This window comes from Chiloscyllium punctatum, chromosome 32 (genome assembly GCF_047496795.1).
Source record: "Chiloscyllium punctatum isolate Juve2018m chromosome 32, sChiPun1.3, whole genome shotgun sequence".
NCBI lineage: Eukaryota > Metazoa > Chordata > Chondrichthyes > Orectolobiformes > Hemiscylliidae > Chiloscyllium > Chiloscyllium punctatum.
This window is the reverse complement of record NC_092770.1, coordinates 56,206,733-56,230,468: the sequence shown is the minus strand read 5'-3', so window position 1 is coordinate 56,230,468 and position 23,736 is coordinate 56,206,733. Positions and strand designations below refer to the sequence as shown.

Sequence of the window (23,736 nt, the reverse complement as noted above, 5' to 3'; positions counted from 1 at the left end):
GGAGTGGTAGAGTCAGATTCATTGGCGACCTTTAAGCGGCATTTGGATAGGTACATGGATGGGTGCTTAATCTAGGATAGAAGTTCGGCACAACATCGTGGGCCGAAGGGCCTGTTCTGTGCTGTATTGTTCTATGTTCTATGTTCTATGGAGGATATTTTCTTTCCCTGAGAGAGTTGTGAGACTCTGGAACCCCAGAAAGCCATGGTGGCAGAGTCTTTGAATATTTTTAAGGCTGAGTTAAACAGATTTTTTATTAACATTAATATAAAAAGAAGTCTGGAATTGAAAAGCTGGTTTTGAGGACGGTCTACGGTAGAGAACAGACAAATAAGGAGCAGGAGACCATTCAGCCTCTCAAGCCTGGTTTATCATTTGAGAAGATCAAGGCTGATCTGACTAGGGTCTCAACCCGAGTTCCTGTGGGCTTCCTATATCCTTACAACTACCTTGTTACTAAAAAATCTGTTTAACTCAGCCTTAAAAATATTCAAAGACTCTGCCACCACGGCTTTCTGGGGTTCCAGAGTCTCACAACTCTCTCAGGGAAAGAAAATATCTTCTTCATCTCGGTTTTAAATGGGAGCCTGAGTCTCTCCCTCAATGGGAAACATCATTTTCATATCCACTCTATCAAGTCTCCTCAGGATCTTACACATTTTAATAAGATTGACACTTATTCTTCTAAATTATAATAGATACAAGTCAAACCAAGGTGAAAAGTTTAAGGGGGATACACGCAGCAAGTACTTTCACACAGAGGGTGGTAGGTGTCTGGAACGCGTTGCCAGTAGAGGCAGGCACGATAGATTCATCTAAGATGTGACTGGATAGATGCATGAGTAGGTGGGGAACAGAGGGATACAGATGCTTAGGAATTGGGCAACTGGTTTAGACAGTAGATTTGGATAGGCTCAGGCTTGGAGGGCTGAAGGGCCTGTTCCTGGGCTGTTAATTTTCTTTATTCTTTGTTTTAACCTCTCCTCATCAGATAATGCCTTCATTCCAGGAATCACTCATATAAACCCACTAAGAATTGCTTCTAATGCTATTATATTCTTTCTTAAATAAGGGGCCAGAGATAATGTCTGCATGTCAGGATGATCCAAGCATATTGAGCAGTTTTAAAGATTAAAAACTGTACCTGATAGTTGTCCAGCCAGATTTAGCAGTGGTTGGTAGCAATGACTTGCCATATCCTTTCAAGTTAGCACCTTTTAGATTAAAGCAGCAGAGGGGAGGGCTGTAGAAGGGAAAATGGCCGATGGCTTAAATGGGCTTCAAGGGGAGGTGTAAGAGTTTGGGTGAACAGACCATTCTGCTGAAGGGAAGGTCAGGATCTGGACAGCTGGGAATCTTTGAAAGTAAAGTTGTAAGTGAATTGCAGTGAGTGGTTTCAAGAAACAGATACAGAAAGAAAGATTTGGACTTATTAAATAGGTTTTTGGATTTGGATTTGGATGATTGCCAGATTGGCTGGAGAATCGAAGGGTATGAAGCTGGAAAAGCACAGTGGGTCAGGCAGCATTCGAGGAGTAGGGGAGTCGATGTTTCGAGCATTAGCTCGAAATCAAGATTCCAGCATCACACCCTTCGACTCTGATCTCCAGCACCCTGCAGTCCTCACCTTCTCCTAGATTGGCTGGAGAACACAGCAAGAAATGAATCAGGCTCAACCTTATCCGTGGACAATAGGTTGAGAAATTAGGAAGTATATTTACACAAGAGAAACCCAATTCCATAGGCAACAATTCATATTTGATCAATGGTTAATTATAAATCTGAGATCAGCTTTCAAAGCAAAATTCGTAAAAGATATGATGGATACGCAAATCCATGGTGTTAGCTTCAAGATCAGCCATGATCTTACGAAGGGTGGAACAAACTCAGGAAACAAATTGGCCTCCTCCTGTTTCTATCTTATCGAGTTGACAAACGTATTTACCGACCTTGACCACTCTCGTCAGCGCACTGAGCTTCTTGCAGCCCTGAATCCAGGTGTTTAGGGCTTGGCTTCAGACATTGTTGGCCACGGGCGTCAACTCCCAATGCCTTCAGAGTGAAGGCTCCCCCGGAGATAACAATTGCACATCGTCCTCTCCACATTCATTCACAGCCATGACCTTTACATCACCGATCTGGCTCTATCCCAGTTGTGGGGTTAATACTATTTTTCAATTCCAGAATGGCTCTGCACTCACTTCCAGCAGCTGTTCCAACCACAGCGCAGAGGTGCATGGCCAGTTTGAACTTTAAATCATGCTAGTCACTCATAATTTTGGTTCTATGCTGAAGCAGACAGCCACACAACAGCACATTTAATGCTGGCTACCCACCAAAGTCACGTTAAATCACAGAATGGGATTGGTGTGATAAAGATGTTACTGCTCTGTGTTAATCTCGCATGAGTTCTAATGCATGTTTCTTGGAGCTAACAACACATACTGTCCAGAGTGTCTGTACAACACCTCAGTAAACCCACAGCAAGAGACCTGCCATGTTGTTGTAGGGTACAAATGTCCTGGGTGGGAGATTTGCTCATGTGATTCAGGAGGGTTTAAACTAACTTGGCAGGGGGGTGGGAATCAGAGCCACATGTCTGAGAGGGGGTCAGTTGCAGACGTCACAGTGATAGGATATATTGAATCTTAAAGGAAGGTTTCTCACGCGATGAAACAAAGGGATCGGTTAAAGTGTGTATGCTTTAATGCAAGGAGTGTCTGAAATAAGAGTGAGGAACTTAGAGCATGGAGCAGTACTTGGAACTATGATGTTTTGGCCATAATGGAGATGTGGGTTTCACAGGGGCAGGAATAGTTGCTTGATGTTCCAGGGTTTAGAACATTTAAAAAGAACAGGGAGGGTGGAAAAAGAGGAGGGGGTGTAGCATTGCTAATCAGAGAGTGCATCACAGCTACAGAAACGAAGGTTGTTAAGGAAGGTTTGTCTACTGAGTCAGTATGGGTGGAAGTTAGGAACAGCAAGGGAGCAGCCACTGCATTGGGGGTTTTCTACAGACCACCTAATAGCAGTAGAGAGATTGAAGATCTCACAGGCGGACAGATTCTGGAAAAATGCAAACATAGCAGGGTTGTTGTTATGGGTGATTTCAACTTTCCCAATATCGACTGGAACCTCCTAAGTGCAGATGGTTGGATGGAGCCGTTTTTGTCGGGTGTGTTCAGGAGGGTTTCCTTACTCAGTATGTAGACAGGCCGACGAGGGGAGAGGCCATTTTGGATTTGGTGCTCGGCAACGGGCCAGGACAGGTGTCAGATCTTGCAGTGGGAGAGCACTTTGGTGACAGTGATCACAACTGCCTCACATTTAGCATAACCTTGGAAAGTGAAAGGAGCAATTACCGAGGGAAGATATTCAATTGGGGAAAGGAAATTATGACGTTATCAGACAGAAGTTGGGAAGTATAGACTGGGAGCAATTGTTCCACAGAAAGGGCACAGCAGATATGTGGGGACTATTTAAGGTGCAATTGTTGCGAGTGATACACAAATTTGTTCCTCTGGGGCAGGTAAGATTAAGGAACCTTGGATGATGAGAACAGAGGAACTTCTCGTAAAAAGGAATAAGGTGAGGAAGCAAGGATCTAGCACAGCTTTAGAGGATTACAAGCTTGCTAGAAAGGATTTCAGAAATGGACGGAGGAGAGCCAGGAGGGGGCACGAAAAAGGCTTGGCAAGATTAGGTTAGATTACTTTAATGTGGAAACAGGCCCTTCGGCCCAACAAGTCCACACCGACCCTCTGAAGAGCAACACACCCAGATCCATTCCCCTACAATTACCCCTTACCTAACACTACGGGCAATTTAGCATGGCCAATTCACCTACCCTGCACATTTTTGGACTGTGGGAGGAAACCGGAGCACCCGGAGGAAACCCACGCAGACACGGGGAGAATGTGCAAACTCCACACAGTCGCCTGAGGCGGGAATTGAACCTGGGTCTCTGGCGCTGTGAGGCAGCAGTGCTAACCAACGTGCCACCGTGCCGCCCACGGATTAGGGAGGATTAGGGAGAACCCAAAGGCATTTTACTCATACATGAGGAATAAGAGATTGATCAGGGAGAAGGTCGGGCCGATCAGGGTTAGTGTAGGGGACTTGTGCGTGGAGTCTGAGCAGATAGGGGAAGCCCTAAATGAGTTTTTTGCTTTGGTTTTCACCAAGGAAAGGGAACTTGTTATAAATGAAAACTTAGAGGAGCTGGGATACAGTCTTGACCAGATCAAGATTGATGAAGTTGATGTGCTAGAAACTTTGGAAAACATTAAGATTGATAAGTCCCCAGGGCCAGACCAGATTTATCTCAGGCTGCTCCGGTAAGTGAGAAAGGAGGTTGCTAAACCGCTGGCGAGGATATTTGCCCCCTCACTCTCCACGGGAGTCGTACCGGAGGATTGGAAGGAGGTGAAAGTTGTTCCTTTTTTCAAGAAGGGTAATAGGGAAATCCCTGGCAATTACAGTCCAGTCAGTCTTACGTCTGTGGTCAGCAAGGTTTTGGAAAGAATTCTAAGGGATAGGATTTATGACTATTTGGCAAAGCATAGTGTGATTAAAGGAGGTCAGCATGGCTTTGTGAGGGGCAGGTCATGCCTCACAAATCTTATTGAGTTCTTTGAGGAGGTGTCAAGACAGGTCGATGACGGTCGAGCAGTGGATGCGGTGTATATGGACTTCAGCAAGGCATTTTAGAGGGTTCTCCATGGTAGGCTCATTTATAAAGTCAGAAAGTATGGGATACAGGGAGTTTGGCTATATGGATTCAGAATTGGCTGGCTGACAGAAGGCAGAGAGTGGTTGTAGATGGAAAGTATTCTGCCTGGAAGACAGTGTTGAGTGGGGTCCCGCAGGGCTCTGTTCTTGGGCCTCTGCTCTTTGTAGTTTTTATAAATGACTTGGATGAGGAGGTTGAGGGGTGGGTTAGTAAATCTGCAGATGACACAAAGGCTGGAGGTGTCATCGATAGTGTAGAGGGCTACTGCAGGCTGCAGCGCGACATAGGCAGGATGCAGAGCTGGGCTGAGAAATGGCAGATGGAGTTCAACCTGGATAAATGTGAAGTTATGCATTTTGGAAGGTCGAACTCGAATGCCGAATATAGGATTAAAGACAGGATTCTTGGCAGTGTGGAGGAACAGAGGAATCTGGGTGTGCAAGTACATAGATCCCTCAAAGTTGCCACCCAAGTGGATAGGGTTGTTAAGAAAGCATATGGTGTTTTGGCTTTTATTAACAGAGGGATCGAGTTTAAGAGCCGTGAGGTTTTGCTACAGCTCTACAAGTCCCTGGTGAGACCACACTTGGAATATTGTGTCCAGTTCTGGTCGCCCTACTATAGGAAGGATAGAGGCTTTGGAGAGGGCGCAAAGAAGATTTACCAGGATGCTGCCTGGACTGGAGGGCTTGCCTTATGAAGAAAGGTTGAATAGGCTCGGACTTTTCTCTCTGGAGAGAAGGAAGAAGAGAGGAGACCTGATCGAGGTGGACAAAATAATGAGTGGAATAGATAGAGTCAATAGCCTGAGACGTTTCCCCAGGGCAGGATTGACTGGTACAAGGAGTCATAGTTTGAAGATATTAGGAGGAGACAATCAGAGGTAGGTTCTTTACACAGAGAGTTGTGAATGCATGGAATGTGTTGCCAGCTGTGGTGGTGGAAGCAGAGTCATTGGGGACAGTTAAGCGACTGCTGGATATGCACATGGATAGCAGTGAGTTGAGGGGTGCGTAGGTTAAGTTACTATATTTTACATTTGGATTAAACCTCGGCACAACATCGTGGGCCAAAGGGCCTGTTCTGTGCTGTACTTTTCTATTCTATGTTCTATATCAAGGCAAAGGTCCAGCAGATTCATCAACATACTGCCTTGTCTGAAAAATTCCAAAAGTCCAAGTGATTCAAACATAGTTTAAACCTTTGAGTACCTTTTAAAACGTAACAAACAGTGTAACTGGATACCACTTCCCTTCTCCAATGTCTAAATGACATGATATCAGAAGATTTCTGGGATGTGGATAATTTCTGAGGTGGAAATCCCTGGGTAAAGAGGTGTAGAAAATCTCGGAATAACTTTGGGTCAGGCGAATCCAGCGAGTTGCATTGCCTGTACTCACCAAGGGGATTACATTGGGGCAACTACAGATAGTTCTCCTTGCTCCGTGGCACCGTTGAGGCTTCAAGAACTCTTCTCAATTACCTCCTTCCAAAAAGCTTCTATCAGAGCCACAATGTGTATTCAGTCCACCAATAGGCACAGTGCACATGAACTTCACAGTAAGACAATTTCAGCAACAGTAGCTTATACATGGCCTTTTTTGACATCACTGTGTCAACTGGGGGAGATAAGGGAGCTTTCTCCTCAAATGCAGCTGCCCACAGAAATTAGTCACCATCCTTACTGGCATTCACTGACATCCCAATCCCTTGAGAATCATCATCATTGATGCCTCCACAAAATTATGGAAATCCACTGGCAGGAGAGACACCCCAGTATCAATGTCCTCTCTCAGGACAGACGCTCCAGCATCGGGGTCCTCTCTCAGGATAGATGCTCCAGTATCGGGGTCCTCTCTCAGGACAGACGCTCCAGTATCAGGGACCTCTCTCAGGATAGACGCTCCAGTATCGGGGTCCTCTCTCAGGACAGACGCTCCAGTATCGGGGTCCTCTCTCAGGACAGACGCTCCAGTATCGGGGTCCTCTCTCAGGACAGACGCTCCAGTATCAGGGACCTCTCTCAGGATAGACGCTCCAGTATCAGGGTCCTCTCTCAGGATAGATGCTCCAGTATCGGGGTCCTCTCTCAGGATAGACGCTCCAGTATCAGGGACCTCTCTCAGGATAGACGCTCCAGTATCAGGGTCCTCTCTCAGGATAGACGCTCCAGTATCAGGGTCCTCTCAGGCCAACACCCTGCCCTTTAAGTCACTGATCACAGTCAATCAGCTGCCTTGCCTGAGCCACAGTGTCCAAATGTCTGACACATGAATTTGAAACCAAGCTCATCACTTGGAGCTCCATCAAGGTCATAGTTACTCAGACAACAGCGAAAATAAACAACACCCGCAAATCCTCCCCGAGGAAGTGCAACATGCTCAAGAATCTTGTGCCTCAGAGTTCCATAACGACTGTCCCTAGAGGTCAAGGATGTCTACCTTCCAGTCAGGACCTGTGGGTCCTGACCACCATGAGTGTCGCTGACAGGCCCATATGGAGAACAGGTGAAAATAGAAAGAGCAAAATCCTGAACATCTACCCTGTCCTCTCCCCTTCAGACACCTTCAGCAGGTTGTATGGAACCAACTTTAGGCTGTTCAGTTAGCTTAGGACCCACAACTCCTGACTAGATGGTCAACATCCTTGACCCCAAGGGACAGCTGTTATGGACCAGACCAAATACCTTTAAAACATGTTGAGAAGATAGCTTACTCCCCAACCTTTTCTTATTTTTAAAGGCAAGTGTAAGGGGTTATGTTCTGGATGAAATTTGATTGGTCAAACTACCAGGCTTGAAACAAAACACATGTTATTGTTACACTATAATTACAATACAAACAAAAGAAAGAAGAATTGGAATAACCGAACTCTGCTGGAAAACTTAACACAATAATAGATTATTTAACTACTAAATAGCAACTGTTTCAATATAGTAATATCCCATAAACACATCATTAGTAAAGGCAAATTCAGTAAAATAGTTTGTCTCACATGCAGTTCACCATTCCAGGAGGAAAAACAAGAGATAAGTCTGAGAGAGAGAGAACTTCAGTGTTTTGCAAGGTGAGGTGTATTGCAGTTTCCAAACCCCAATAGATATTGAAAGCTAAAAGTAAAATCCTGGTTCTGTGGGAGCTTAAGCCCACCCTTTCAGGCTGCTTCTATTGTTCCAACTTAAAAAAAAAGATAGCTACAATGCTGCGCTCAGAGCAAACAGCTCAGCTTCAAGTTTACAGCACTTTCTTTCAAAAGAAACATGATAGAACAAACCTTTCTCAAAGGCATCTCCTGTAACACATCCTGAGACATCTTGTAGATACAGCCCAGAAATAGCCTATTCAAGTGAACACCACAGACAAATAGAAATAATTCTGTTTGGAATTCTGTTTGAAGAAAGCAATATCAATACTCACAAGATCATCAACTCCGACTCATAGCGTACCAGGCTGTTCTTCTCCTGCACCAGTTTAAACCATTCCTGCATCAGCCGAGGATCGTCTTTCTTTCCCATTCCTGTTATCAAGCACATTGAAAATCAGGGCCCACAACACATAGTGCTACACATGCAGAGATTGAAGGAATGTGTTATCCACTGAAAAGCACACACCACTTGTATCTAGTGAGCTCACTCCAACACAACAAGCTTACACTCCAAAAACATGGCCCAGTATAACACACTGATCTCTCTGAGTTCGAGATCATCATTCGGTGGGACCATTAGACAGATGCTTAGCAAACAGCCCCACTATATCTGTTAAATCCTCTGGCTGCTCTGCATAAACCTCTCAGCATCTCTATAAGGTTCTAGTTCCCAACAATAACGTCTTCTTCTCTTTATAAACCAATCTGAATCCCTTGGTAATATTCCAGCCTGTAACTTACTCCAAGTGACTGTTTTTCTATTTATCAACCCCAAATTTCTCAATTAAATTCTAACTGCAAGCTCACTTCTGGGTATCTGTTATTCTACATATAACATTTATTCCGTATTTAAAATCTCAAACTCATGAGATAGATTCTGGAGTATTCCCTGAAATCTGTTACTCTAAATATGAGCCTCCCAAACCACTCAGTAAGATTCCAGTCTGTACCTCAATCACAGGAATCTAATACCCTATATATAAACATCTAAACCTCTCAATGAGATTTTGTCCTGTAATTCACTCTCCCAGGGACCAGGTGAAAGGATGTATAGTGCAGGTAATTGTGGCACGGTGGCTCAGTCATTAGCATCACTGCCTCACAGCACCAGACAAACATTCCCTTTCCCTCCATTGTTAATATCCCCTAGGGATCATTCCCTCTGGGACAGTCTGATCCTCTCCTCGTCCACTCCCAACACCTCCCCACGGCATGTTCCCATTCAATTGCAGAAAGTACCTACTTGGCCATTTACTTATTCCCTCCTCACAACCCAGGCTTCAGACACACTGTCCTGGTGAAGCAGTGATCTATCTGCACTTTACTCAATTCACTCACATGGTGATTGCTTTGCAGTCTGTCTGTATAACATGCTGTCTGTAAAAATGACCCGAAGTTTCTCATTGCCCGCCACTTCAACACACCATCATGTTCCCTGGCCAACCTTTCTGTCTCGGATCCACTGCAGTGCTCCAGTGAGGTTTAGCACAAGCTGGAAGAACAGCATATCATTTTCCACTTGGACACCCTGTAGTCTTCAGGTCTCAAAATCGAGTTCAATAATTTTACAATCTGAACACCTCATTCCATGTCCTTGCAAATCCCAGGTCCTGTCATGACACAGGCTGCTATCAGCACAGTCAACCCATTTTTGCCTACTCATAGTCCTCATTATCAACGTTTCTCCTTCACTGGCTTACTATCAACCATTCCTTTATCTGCCTAATTTTCATTCTCACTAGGCTCCATTCTTTTCCCTCACACCCCCTGTTATGAGCATTAATTCCACCATTTCCTAACAGCTATCAGTTTTGAAGAAGGGCCACTGGACTCTAAAAGCTAATGCTGCCTTCTCTCCACAGGCGCTGCCAGGCCTGCTGAGTTTTTTCAGCATTTCTGTTGTCTTCTTAGATAACTGTTATTCTATATATGAACAGCCCAAATTACTCGATTAGATTCCAGGCTATAACTCACTCCCAGATGTCATTCTATATGTTAACCTGCCAAACCCCCCAATTAGATTCCAGCCTGCTACTCACTCATGGGTGTCTTGCCATTTGATAGAAGCTACCCCAAACCCTCACACAGAGTTGAGCTTGTTACTCATTCCTGGGAATCTGTTATTCTATATATAAACTAACCTGAACCCCTCAATTAGATTCCAGTCTGTAACTCACTCTCAGGTATATAATTCTATACATAAACCAGCTGAACCCCTCAGATTTCAGCTTGCTACTCATTCCCAGGTATCTGTTATTCAATATATAAATCAATCTCCCTAAATCCCTTGATTAGATTCCTGTCTGTAACTCACTCCCAGGTGAGTAATTCTGGATGTAAACGGGTTGAACACCTCACTCTTAAGTATCTGTTATTCTAATGTACCCACCCAGCTGAACCCCTCATTGAGATTTCAGTCTGTTACTCACTCCTGTTTATCGCTGCATAAATGAGCTGATGCTTTTGATTAGATTCCAGCATACGACTGCTTAATCAAATGACCAAATGTTATTCCTCAGGTGTGATTTGTATCATGCTCCTGAGGTGCACATGAGAACACACCCACACATAGCACACAAACAAGTACATATCACTCAGCCACACTGCTACATCAATGCATATGCACAAACTATCACACATGAAAGCACCCTTTCTTCCTCAGGAAAGTCCCCAGTTCTGGATCCAAATTAGCTGACAGCTTCTAACTAGATATGAAACTTGGCAGTTTATTCACACTCTCTCCTCTAACGTGGTCAATGGTGATTCATGAATTTAGATTTGTGATTGATATTTCAACATGCCATTTTGCTGACTATGCAGATCCTATTCCTAGGCCATTGCACCATATCATCATACATTAAATATATTGTAGCTTAAACTTATACTTTATGTCTGAAATGTGTATGTATAATGTCAGTGTTATAGAGTGGGGTGCAATAACAATGTGATAATATGAGGACTGCAGTGTCAGTGTTACAAAACAAGGCTTGTAATGTCAGTGCTAATAATGCGAAGGGCGTAATGTCATGTTAGAATGCAATATCAGTGTTGTAAGGTTGAGCACCATACTGTCAGTGTTACAGCATGAGGGCTATAATGTCAGTATTGTAACATGAGGTCTGTAATGCCAGTACTTTAGTGTGAGGGCTTTAATGTCACTGCTTTAGTGTGAAGACTATAAAACCAGTGTTATAATGTGAGGGCTGTAATGTCAATTTTATATCGTGAGGGCTATAAAATCAAGGTTGTGGTTCAAAGGCTGCAATCTCATTGTTATAAAGCAAGTCTTGTAATGTCAGTGCTATTGTTTGAGGGTTGTAATGCCACATTCTAATGCAAGGGCTGTAATGTCAGTGTTACAGTGTGAGGGCTGTAATGTCAGGGTTATAGGACGAAGGCTGTAATGTCAGTGTTATAATGTAAGGACTGTAATGTCAGTGTTATACCATGAGGGCTGTAATGTCAGTGTTATAATGTAAGGACTGTAATGTCAGTGTTACAGTGTGAGGGCTGTAATGTCAGTGTTATACCGTGAGGACTGTAATGTCAGTGTTACACCATGAGGGCTGTAATGTCAGTGTTATAATGTGAGGCCTGTAATGTCGGTGTTATAGAGTAAGGATTATAATATCAGTGTAATAGCATGACGGCTGCTATGTCAGTGCTTTAGTGTGAGCGTTGCAATGTCAGTGTTATAATGTGAGGACTGTAATGTCATTGTTATAGTGTAAGGACTGTAATGTCATTGTTATAGTGTGAGGGCTGTAATGTCAGTGTTATAGTGTAAGGACTGTAATGTCATTGTTATAGCGTGAGGGCTGTAATGTCAGTGTTATAGTGTGACGTCTGTAACATCAGAGTTATAATGTGAGGACTGTAACATTACAGTTATGGTGTGAGGACTGTAATGTCAGTGCTTTATTGTGAGGGCTGTAATGTCAGTGTTATAGGGTGAGGGCTGTAATGTCAGTGCTTTATTGTGAGGGCTGTAATGTCAATGTTATAGCATGAGGACTGTAATATCAGTGTTATAAGGTGAGGGCTGTAATGTCAGTGTTATAGCATGAGGACTGTAATGTCAGTGCTTTATTGTGAGGGCTGTAATGTCAGTGTTATAGCATGAGGACTGTAATGTCAGTGTTATAGGATGAGGGCTGTAATGTCAGTGTTATAGGGTGAGGGCTGTAATGTCAGTGTTATAGGGTGAGGGCTGTAATGTCAGTGCTTTAGTATGAGGGCTGAACATCATGTTGTTGTGCGACAGCTGTGATGTCAGTGTTATGGAGTAAGGACTGTAATGTCAGTGCTTTATTGTGAGGGCTGTCGTGTCAGTGTTATAGCATGAGGGCTGTAATATCAGAGTTATAGTGTGAGGGCTGTAATGTCAGAGTTATATCATATGGGCTATAATGTCAGGGTAATAATGTGAGGGCTTTAATGTCAGTTTTATTCTGTGAGGACTCTTATGTCAGTGTTATAGCATGAGGGGTGTAATGTCATTGTTATACCATGAGGGCTGAAATGTCAGTGTTACCGTGTACAGGTTGTAATGTCTGTGTTATAGCGTGAGCACTAATGTCAGTGTTATCATGTGAGAGCTGTGTTATCAGGATGAAATATGAGGGTTATAATGCCAGTTTTATAATTCAAGGGGTGTTTGGCAGGTGAGGACCAAATCCGGGACTGTTGTCCACTTTTTGGTTTCTGTCACAGGATCATGGTGCAGTTACATAACTCACTCTGACAATCTCGGTTGCAGGTTCCATTGCATGGTAGTTAGCTTCTCTTTCCCACAATTTCACATTTGTTCCCCTTCTGTAAGTAGCTGTGTTTTAGGTCTAACAGTGGAGCTGTGAATCACAGGGTGAACCTCAGCTCCAAGCTTGGAACCAGAAACAAAACATTCACCGCCTCTGGGAAAGTTTGCCAGGCTCTGAAATACTGCCTTAGTCCTGCCTGCCTCTGGAATTTTAAGGGGCTCTTAATGTATTTAATTCACTATAAATTTTCAAATAATGGCAATTCAAGATAACAGCTCAAAACAACTAGACAATATCACAGAATTGTTCCAATGCAGAGGCGGCCATTTGACCCATCATACCTGCACCAGCTCTTCAAATGAGCATGATTTGCTGATCTTCTGCCTTTTCCCCACATCCGTGCAGACTATTTCTATCCAAATAAAATTCCAATGCCCTTGAGTGCCTCCATTGAACCTGCCTCCACCATATTTCCAGGCAGAGCATTCCAAAACCTAACTAATCCTTATCTGAAAAAAAGATTCTTCTCACATCACCCGTCCTTCTTTTGCACACTACTTTAAATCTTATTTGTCTTCCTTTTCTGATCAGAAACAGCTTCACCCTATCTACATTATCTGGCCCGTTCATGACTTTGAAAACCCCTACCAAACCTCCTCCCAAGGAGAACAGTCCCAATTTCATAATTTGCCCTCATCACTCAAGTTTCTCATTCCCGGAACTATTCTTGTCAATCATTTTTTGCTCCACACCCTATTAATAAAGCCAAGAATGCTGTACGCATTACTTGCTGTTCTCTCCTGCCACCTTCAATGGTCTGTGCACACATCCATCCAGATTCCTCTGTACTCCACCTCCTTTCGAACTGTATTCCCTGATTTATTGTTTTTCAGTGTTCTTCTGATCAAAATGCATTACTTCACACTTTTCATGATTGAATCTCTACCTGCCACCTATCTGACCACTCCACTAACTTGTCAATGTCCTTTTGGAGTTGCACACTCTCCTCTTCACAGTTTACAACTCCTCCAAGTTTCGTATCACCTGCAAACTTTGAAATAATCCTCTACTCATCAAGATCCAGAGGTCCTGATACTGACCCATTACAAATTTCCATTACAAATCTTCCTCCAACCTGAAAAACATCCAGTGACCATTACTGTCTGTTTCCTATGATGCAGCCCATTTTGCATCCTTTACATTGTCTCTTTTATGCCATGACCCCTTCTTCCTCATGGGCCTGTTGTGTAACACTGTATTAAATGGCACATCAACAACATTAATCCTATCTGTTACCTCTTCAAAACACTTGCAACTTAGACGATTTGTCTTGAGTTGATCAACTGAGGTTCTTTCTCTTATTGGAACATTGTTCTTGATCTTAACTTTTAACTTGTTGCTTCCACGGCCTTATAGGGACAGGCCATTTAATCATAACCACAACCCAGTATAGAATTATTTGTGATTCCTGTCATGTCTATTTAATTGACAAACTGTGACTGACAATCTTTGTTTATAACACTCTGTGTTAAATTGTGTGTTTTTGACCTGTAGCCTGACATTTGCACTCAAATCTGCAGTTTCATTAAACTCTGACTGACCTCACTTTGTATTTAACTAACAATGATCACAAATATTGGCCTTAAAGATCAGAGGTCTACTTTAGCGGAGCATCATCTGGAATAAATACCTGTCATAAAGAGGTACAGCATCCCTATATCTTTATAAAGGAACCTCATTTTAATGTAATTCCACTTTGTTCTGTTATAATATCAGATTTTGTTTCAACCTAATACACAAAACCCTGGATATAATGTCCATACTGCCTGCTTTCTCAACCCCTACCCTCTGCTGATTCTTGTTCAACATTTGTAGATTCCAATTGGCTCCTGAATGCACTTTTGCTGGACAAAGTTTGAAAGGCTCAGAGTCTCCACGGGCAGCTGACTGAGGCTTGAGGTTATTGTGGCTGCAACAAAATGGTGAGGGTTGGGGATTCACAGCCAAAGGGATGTATCAGGCAATTCAACAAGGTGGATGCTTGCAGAACTGAAGAGAAAAGCTGGGTGCATGAAACAAAGCTCAGTCAGTGAGATGCAAGCAAGCAGCTCGGGAGTGAAGTGTTATTGCAGATGGGATGAAGTGAGTCACTGCGAGCAGGCATCCAGGCAGAGTACAGTCCCTGGCAGGTTCTTTAACACTCTGGTCTGTGCCATGACCCCAGTTCTCTGCACCAGCAAAATTGTGGGTCCTTCACAAACTCAAAACCCACACATGCTTGCCAGTGGAAAGGAATTAGAGTGCTAGAATTTGTCTTCGGACAGGAACCTTTCTTAGCTCACTCCTATACTCTCTCATTAACTGAATTCTCTCTTCATTTACTGACCCTCGACCTCTCCAACTACTGCCCCCTTTCTCTTCATTCACTGCCCCTTCCCTTGTCCATCAGTGCCCCTTCTGCTCAGTTTTATTGCCCAAGTGGGCAATCTTCCCTCAGTGACATTGCTCATTATCTACTACGTTTATTCAGATTCTAGACTAACCCTCACCTATCCCTCCCTAGTCCCATTCATTTCCTAAAATCTTCCTTCACTGGTAGCTATTCAACTTACTGGGATTAAGGAGAGCTTCATTGCTCTTCAACCACTGGCCACAGTTAGAAACTGACAATGAGGGGTCAGTCACAATGGCAAAGCCTGTGTGTCAGCCAACACAGACTTCAATTTCAGACACTCCACATGTGGCGCTTGGCTGGAAACAGATGTGGGGATGAGCGAGAAATTATAGAGTCATAGAGATGTACAGCACGGAAACATGTGTAACATTTGATCAAAATTGAGCTTACATATGGGGGGGCCAGGGATGTGTGGGTAAATGGGAGACTTCGGAGCAATTACAGAATAGGGAATCGGTAAAATTCTGGCAAGCAGGAGATTGTGGGGGTGTCAGGGAAAGCCAGGTTGAGGAGACAGGGATAATTGGGAAATGGAGTGGGAGAGAAATGGAAATGGAAGAATGTGAAAGATTCCCGGATTATTAAGCAGGAGGAAAGAGAAAGGTTCAGCTGACTGAAGGAGGAACTGGGAGATTGCAGTTGAGGACTGGGTTCAAAGGAATGGGGTTGAGGTGGAGGTTTGCGAGAGAGGTGAGTCTTAGAGCAAGGGTGCTATTGAGGACTGGAATTGACTTGTCATCCCACCAATCCTTTCTTAAGGACCTGTGAAGTTGTCCTAATCTCCCTCTCAAACTCTGCCTTACTAACTTGATGCCTTTATCCCATTCATTTCAGTTTGTTCCACTTTAGTCTCACTAACCCTCAGCCCCTCACAGGCTTTTGATTTGAATTTGCACTTGACCAGGTGCCCAAAGGAAGTGTACTGAGCCTCGGGCTCCAGGAAGCCCCGGTGGTTATGGTATTCCTTTGCGGGCTTGCTCTACGTTACCTCGGTTGTGGGTACAGCAGTGGCAGAAGGAAAGAGGTCTTCGCCGCGGAGCTCCAACAAGGGCCTCAACTTCAACAAGAGAGGTGAAAGAGAAGCAAAGCACAGGAGCAGAGTGTGAGAGGGACAGAAGAAGAGGGCGAAGGAAAGAATCTAATAATGTGAGGGGGGAGAAACAAATGGGAGGAAATGACAAGGGAAACAAGAATAGGATGAGATAGTGCCACTGTGTGCGGCAATCCTGAAACCAATAGCAGATACCAGGCATGCAATCCAGGGTTAATCAACGAGACATCTCTAGGGTGGCCTATAATGAGAAACACTGTCCAGTTTTCAAAATCTCAAATGTATCGTTACCAACCTACCCAAAGCACTTTCAGAGTGGGCCATAGCACAACCACAACAACCCACTGCATCATGGGAAGCCGGGGCAAGAGACTAACACAATACTGCATCAAAGCTGAAATATTATCACAGTAACCATTGTAACAGTGAGTCTCAGCACTTAACCGTCAAACTCAGGGCTGAGAGGAGTGACAGCTAGAGAGAGAGAGAGAGAAAACAAGAAAGTAAACCAGACAGTCAATGAGACAGAACTGGAGGGCGAAACAGACAGAGAGAGACGCAAGGTTTGTGAAGGTTTGTAGCTCAGGTTGAGGTTTAGTGTGTAGGTTTGCTCGCTGAGCTGTAGGTTTGATATCCAGATGTTTCATTACCTGGCCAGGTATCATCACCAGTGGCGACCTCCAAGTGAAGCGAATCTGTTGTCTCCTGCTTTCTATTTATATCTTTCTCCTGGATGTCAAACCTACAGCTCAGCGAGCAAACCTACACCCTAGACAGAGAGAGAGAGAGAGCTATACAAAGTATGTGTGAGAGAAGGTAAAATAGAGAGAGAGAGTGTGTGAGAGTCAGAAATTTGAGAAAAATAGTGTAAATGTCAGTATGAAAAGCCCAGCACCAAATAAAGAAGCAAAACCTCAAAGTTAAAAATCTCTGGCAACTGATGTAGGGGAAATGCGATTAAAGAAATGAATGTGTGACTGACTGGTGTGGAAGAAGTGGATTCTGGTTTGTGCAATACTGGTATCAATATTCAGGAAAGTCTCTGCCAATGAGGCAGTCTTCATCTGAATATTCCCAGATCTTACTGAGTGCATAATAGCTGAGAAGATTTTAAATTCAATCATGAGGGAAAGGGATCAAACTGAGAAAGATAGGAAATTGTGGATGGACTGTGACAGGAAGGGATAGACAGTACAAATCTAAGAGAAAAGCAACAGATAAAGTTAAACAAAAGTAATAAAATGACAAAACTGATGGCTCTGTATTTGAATACACATAACATTCAAAGGAAAACAAATGCGCAAATAAAAACGACTAAACAGGATCTAGTTACCATTCCCGAGCGTGACCTGAATGTTGAAATGTGGTTAAGAACGACAGGGTGTTAGGCCATACCAGGGGTGGCTCTGTCAATTAATGATGACATTACCATAATAGGGAGGGGTGACCCACGTTGAGGAAAATAAAATGGTTTAGGTAGAGATAATAAGAAAAATAATAAAGACAAGACATCACTTGTGGTGTAAGGGCATCCTAACAATTACCATGCAGTAGGATGGAGGTTAAAGAAAGAAACAATAGGAGCTTGCGAGAAAGGCCTGGTGATAATTATGACAGATCTTAATCTATATACAGACCAGAAAAATCAGATAGGCAATTGGGGCCTAGAAGATGAATTTGTAGAATGTTGTTGGAATAATCTCTTAGAACAGCACATTCTAGAACCAACCAGAGAAATGCTATATAGACCTAGTATTGAGCAATGAGATAGCACTAATTCATTATCTCTTGAGCAGGTGCACTAGGCAGCTGCAATCACAACGTGATTGCATTTTACAATCAGTTTGAGGGAAAGAAAGAGTGGGTCACTCTTTTTATGAGAGGTAATTATGAGAGCTAAAGTCACCTTACAAATTAGACTGAGGTTATATCAATACAGATGTAGTGCCAGAGGTTTAAGGGGATATTTCAGAATACACATATTAGATCCATTCTAATGAGAAGAAAAATTCTAACTATTTGTAGTTAACTAAAATAAAAAAGTTTGATATATCTTTAAAAGATATAAATTGAGAGTAAACAGTGGCAGTTGAGAAGACTGTGCCGAATTTTTTAAAAAGTACAGTTTGAGGTGGTAAAAATTAGAGTATGAGAGAAAGCTAGCTCAAAATATAAAAACAAATAGTTTCGGTAGGATTTAAGAAAAAGTTTTTAAAAAGTGTATTTGTCCTTTAGAAATTGAGTCTGGGGAATTAATCATGGAAAATAAGGAAATAGCAGCTGAACTGGATTGGTCTTCACTGCAGAGGACACAAGAAATATCCCAGAAATAGCTGTAAATTAGAAAATGGAAGAGAGAGAGGAAAGTAATAAAATTACATCAGCAGGAAAGTGGCTGGAGAGATAGCTGATGTATTGGTTGTGATTTTTAAGTTTCACTAGATTGGGAAAGGTCCATTAGATTGGAAAATACCAAATGCAAAATGAAGGGAGACAGGGAGCATGAAACTACAGGCCAATTAAGTAACAACTACAATAGGAAGGATGTTCGAACTTATTGTTGTTAAAGACAAGGGCAGCAGAGTGGCTCAGTGGTTAGCACTGCTGCCTCACAGTACCAGGGTCCCAGGTTCGATTCCAGCATCGGGTGACTGTCTGTGTGGAGTTTACACATTCTCCCCAGGTCTGTGCTCTGGTTTCCTCCCACAGTCCAAAGATGTGCAGGTCAGGTGAATTGGCCATGCTAAATTGCCCATAGTGTGAGGTGCATTGGTCTGGGTGGGTTACTCATCGGAGGGTCAGTGTGGACTGGTTGGGCCGAAGGGAATCTAATCTAATCTATGGAAGGCCACTTAGAAAGGTTCAAGGTGATCAGGCAAAGCCAGCATGGTCTTGCCTTTAAGCAAATGCCTTTAACCAATTCATTGCAGTTCTTTAATTAAGGTACTTTGGATAGAAGCCAACTGATACTGTGCTTAAGTTTCAATAAGGCACTTAACAAAATGCCACATCAAAGGTTATTGGAAAGATAAAGCTCATGATATAGGGAGTTGAATAAAACTGGCATGGATAGAAGATTGGCTAGTTAGCAGACAACAGAGCGGTTCAAGGTCTTGATGCTGGAGACTATCTCTGTTGTAGAAAAATGGTGGAAGAAGTCGAGAATCGCAATCTTGCCCCTATGCTTGGATTTCTGATTTTCAAGGAACAGAAACAGGGACACTTCATTGTTCACCCTTGTGTCTCCCAAAGGCAACTGCCTTCGCACAAATAGGATTTTGAGTCCCTAGTGTTTAGAACCCAGAGTGTGGAGATTAGACCAGGTAAAAGGAGTTCTGTTTTCAATGTACAGAATAACCTCAGTTAGCCGAACGCCAATTATCTGAATTTTGGATTATCCGAACAAGATCTCAAGGTCCTGTAAAAACGTTATCCAAACAATCAGTTATCTGAACAAAATACCCCCGTCCATCTCATTCAGATAATTGAGATTATTCTGTAATTCATATGGCTAGCAAGGGCACACCTCTGGAGAACTGAGGCACCATTGTAGACATGGTCTCAGGACAACTTAGGGGCTGGGGTAGGGGCAGGGCATCAGTGTCAACCTGCAAGGAGTATAAACAGGTGATGTTAATATGACAGTGCTTGAAGGGCATGTCATATGATAAGGAGTAATTAAGGAGTCTGGGTTTGCACCCAATGGGCTTTAGAAGTATGAGAGTAGTATCTGATTGAATGTTTCTGTGGTTTACTAAAGAAATTGTATCTCTTCTTAAACGGAAGAGGGAGGCTTATGTGATGTTGAGAGGAGATGGTTCAGATGAGACGATGGAGAATTACAGATTAGCTAGGAAGGATTTAAAGAGAGAGTTAAGAAGAGCAAGGAGACGACACGAGCAGTCTTTAGCAGGTAGAATAAAGGAGAACCCTAAAGCTTTCTATAGATATGTGAGGAATAAAAGGATGACTAGGGTAGGAATAGGGTCAGTCAAAGACAGAAGTGGGAAGCCGTGTGTGGACCCTGTGGAGATTGGAGAGGTGTTAAACGAATGTTTCTCGTCGGTTTTTACTTAGGAAAAGGAAAATATTGTAGAGGAGAAGACTGAGATACGGGCTATTAGACGAGAAAGGATTAAGGTTAGTAAGGAGGTGGTGTTAGTAATTCTAGAAGGTGTGAAAGTAGATAAGTCCCCTGGGCCAGATGGGATTTATCCAAGGATTCTCTGGGAAGTTGGGGAGCAGATGATGAAGCCATCTTGATCGTTGAGTCATCATTGTCTACACGTTTAGTACCGGAGGATTGCAAATTGTGCCCTTGTTCAAGAAGGGCAGTAGAGATGACCCAGGTAATTATAGACCAGTGAGCCTTACACCTATTGTTTTGGAAAGGATTATAAGAGTTGGATTTATCATCATCTAGCAAGCAACAATTTTATTGAAGATAGTCAACATAGTTTTGTCAACGGATTGTCATGTCTCACAAACCTCTGAGTTTTTTTGAGGTGACTAAGCACGTGGTTGAGCATAGGGCAGTTGACGTGGTATACATGGACTTCAGTAAAGCCTTTGATAAGGTTCCACATGGTAGGCTTTGGAGAAAATGGAGAGGCATGGGATTGAGGGGAATTTAGCAGTTTGGATTAGGAACTGGCTTTCTGTAAGAAGGCAGTGAGTGGTGGTTAATGGAGTTCAGTTACTAGTGGTGTGCCACAAGGATCTGTTTTGGGACCACTGCTGTTTGTCACTTTTATAAATGACTTAGACACAGGCATAGATGGATGGGTTAGTAAGTTTGCCGATGACACTAAAGTCGGTGGAGTAGTGGACAGTTTGGAAGAATGTTGCAGGGGGACTTGGATAAACTTCAGGATTGAGCTGAGTGGTGGCAAATGGAATTCAATGCAGCTAAATGTGAGGTGATTCACTTAGGGAAGAATAACAGGAAGGCAGAGTACTGGGTCAATGGAAAGATTCTTGGTAGTGTGGATGTGCAGAGGGATCTTGGTGTCTGTGTACATAGATCCTTGAAAGTTGCCACCCAGGTTGATAGTGCTGTTAAAGTGGTATACAGTGTGTTAGGTTTCATTGATAGAGGGATTGAGTTACGGAGCCGTGATGTCATGCTGCACGGTGGCACAGTGGTTAGCACTGTTGCCTCACAGCGCCAGAGGCCCAGGTTCAATTCCCACCTCAGGCAACTGTCTGTGTGGAGTTTGCACATTCTCCCCGTGTCTGCGTGGGTTTCCTGCGGGTGCTCCGGTTTCCTCCCACAGTCCAAAAATGTGCAAGTTAGGTGAATTGGCCATGCTAAATTGCCTGTAGTGTTAGGTGAAGGGGTAAATGTAGGGTCTGGGTGGATTGCTCTTCAGAAGGTCGGTGTGGACTTGTTGGGCCGAAGGGCCTATTTCCACACTGTAAGTAATCTAATGTAATCTAACCTAATCTAATTGTACAAAACACTAGTGTGGCCTCACTTGGAAGTGTGGCCTTCTGGTCATCCCATTACAGGAAGGATGTGGAAGCATTGGAAAAGGTGCAGAGGAGATTTACCAGGATGTTGGCTGAAAATGTGTTGCTGGAAAAGCGCAGCAGGTCAGGCAGCATCCAAGGAGCAGGAGAATCGACGTTTCGGGCATTAGCCCTTCTTCAGGATGCCCGAAGCATCGATTCTCCTGTTCCTTGGATGCTGCCTGACCTGCTGAGCTTTTCCAGCAACACATTTTCAGCTCTGATCTCCAGCATCTGCAGTCCTCACTTTCTCCTCGAAGACTTTACCAGGATGTTGCCTGGTCTGGAGGGGAGGCCTTATGAGGAAAGGCTGAGGGATTTGGGTCTGTTCTCAGTGGAGAGAAGAAGGCTAAGAGGGGATTTGATAGAGACATACAAGATGATCAGAGGATTAGATAAAGTGGACAGTGAGAGCCTTTTTTCAGGGATGATGATGTCAGCTTGTACAAGGGGGCATAGCTGAAAATGGAGGGGTGATAGATTTAAGACAGATGTCAGAGGCAGGTTCTTTACTCAGAGTGGTAAGGGCGTGGAATACCCTGCCTGCCAATGTAGTTAACTCAACCACATTAGGGGCATTTAAACAGGCCTTGGATAAGTGGATGGATGATGATGGGATAATGTAGGGGGATGGACTTAGTTTAGTTCACAGGTAAACATAACATTGAGGGCCGAAGGGCCTGTTCTGCGTTGTAACGTTCTATGAAACTTACAGAATACTGAGAAACCTGGACAGAGTGGATGTGAAGATGATGTTTCCATTGATAGGAGAGACTAGGGCCTGAGGGCACAACCTCAAAGTGAGGGGATGATCTTTTAGAACTGAGATGAGAGTTTCTTCAGTCAGAGAGTGGTTACTCAGTGAAACTCAATACCGAAGAAAGGTCAAGACATCGAGTGTATTTAAAACAGAGATAGAAAGGTAAGGGGATCAAGGATTATGGGAGAAGGCAAAGGAATGGGGTTGAGAAACATATCAACCACGATCAAATGGCAGAGCAGATGTTCTGGACCCAATGGCTGAAATCTGCTCTAAGTTTTATCGCCTTAAAGTAGTGAGTTGGCATATAATGGACCATGTAGACGACTGGCATCTTATGGGATAAGATGGGATGGGAGACAGGTAAATTGGCAGGGGGTATCAGCAGCTTGGGGATGGATCAGAGGGTCTTGACAGGGTGGATGTGGAAAGGATTTATCTTCTCATTGTAGAAAGTTACCTACTCCTGCTCAGTCGCCTATTCCTGCTTCAAATTCATCAGCTTGTATGAGAGTGTGAAATTGAGAGAGATGTAGGGAGAAAGAGCATGAGGGAAATCAAATGAGAGATAGAGAGACACGGAGACTATGTGGGACAGTTTGCAAGAGAGTCAGAGGTAGAGAGAATAAGTGAGAGAGGTACAGAACAGCGCAAGAAAATGAGGCCGAGTAACAATTGAGAGGGAGATACAGAGATGCAGTGAAACAGTGAGAGAGACAGTGAGAACCAAAGAATGAAGCAGAGAAAGCATGAAAGATACAAAGAGGCTAGGTGCGTGAAAAACAGCATTTGAGACAGGAGTGTTTGAGAATGAGAGACCTCTAGAGACAGGCAGAGAGAGAGAGTGTGAGAGTGATAGATCATGAATGAGCCAAAGTGTGAGAGAGAGAGATTAGCTCAGGAATGAATCAGAGTAAGTGTCAGAGGCAGAGCAGTGAGTGAACATGAAATAGGGACAGAGGGAGATAGAAAGTAGACAAGGAAGTTTAATTCAAGAACAAAGGAACAAGAGAGGTGAAGAGACAGAATATAGACGTACGAGATACAAAAGCACAGAATCATGCAGTACAGAAGAGGCCCTTTGGCCCATTAAGTCTGTAGAGGAAGAGAGAAGGAGAAAGAATAAGATATCGAGAGACTAATACTTCACAACATCACACATTTCCAGGTCACAATGCAGTGCCCTGTTTCTGTTACAGATACCATTGTTAAATTGGAGTAGTTTATTAGAACTCCAACTGCTGGGGCCTGTGCAGCAGGAGAACTATTCAATCTAGACCAATAGGAATTTGTTTATCCCAGCCAGTGTGACAATGGGAAAAC

At 43.4% G+C, this 23,736-nt stretch overlaps 1 protein-coding gene across 1 annotated transcript in view; it reads right to left on the bottom strand.

Annotated features, from left to right (window-relative positions):
* The window catches only part of LOC140458192 (protein-methionine sulfoxide oxidase mical3a-like), a 433,786-nt gene that overhangs the window by 17,578 nt on the left and 392,472 nt on the right, over positions 1–23,736 (bottom strand). The window contains exons 40-41 of the mRNA XM_072552428.1: positions 16,080–16,148; positions 8,149–8,248 (exon numbers count right to left, since the gene is read on the bottom strand). Of these exons, the coding sequence (XP_072408529.1) occupies positions 8,149–8,248; positions 16,080–16,148 (169 nt within the window). The remainder of the gene's footprint in view (positions 1–8,148; positions 8,249–16,079; positions 16,149–23,736) is intronic.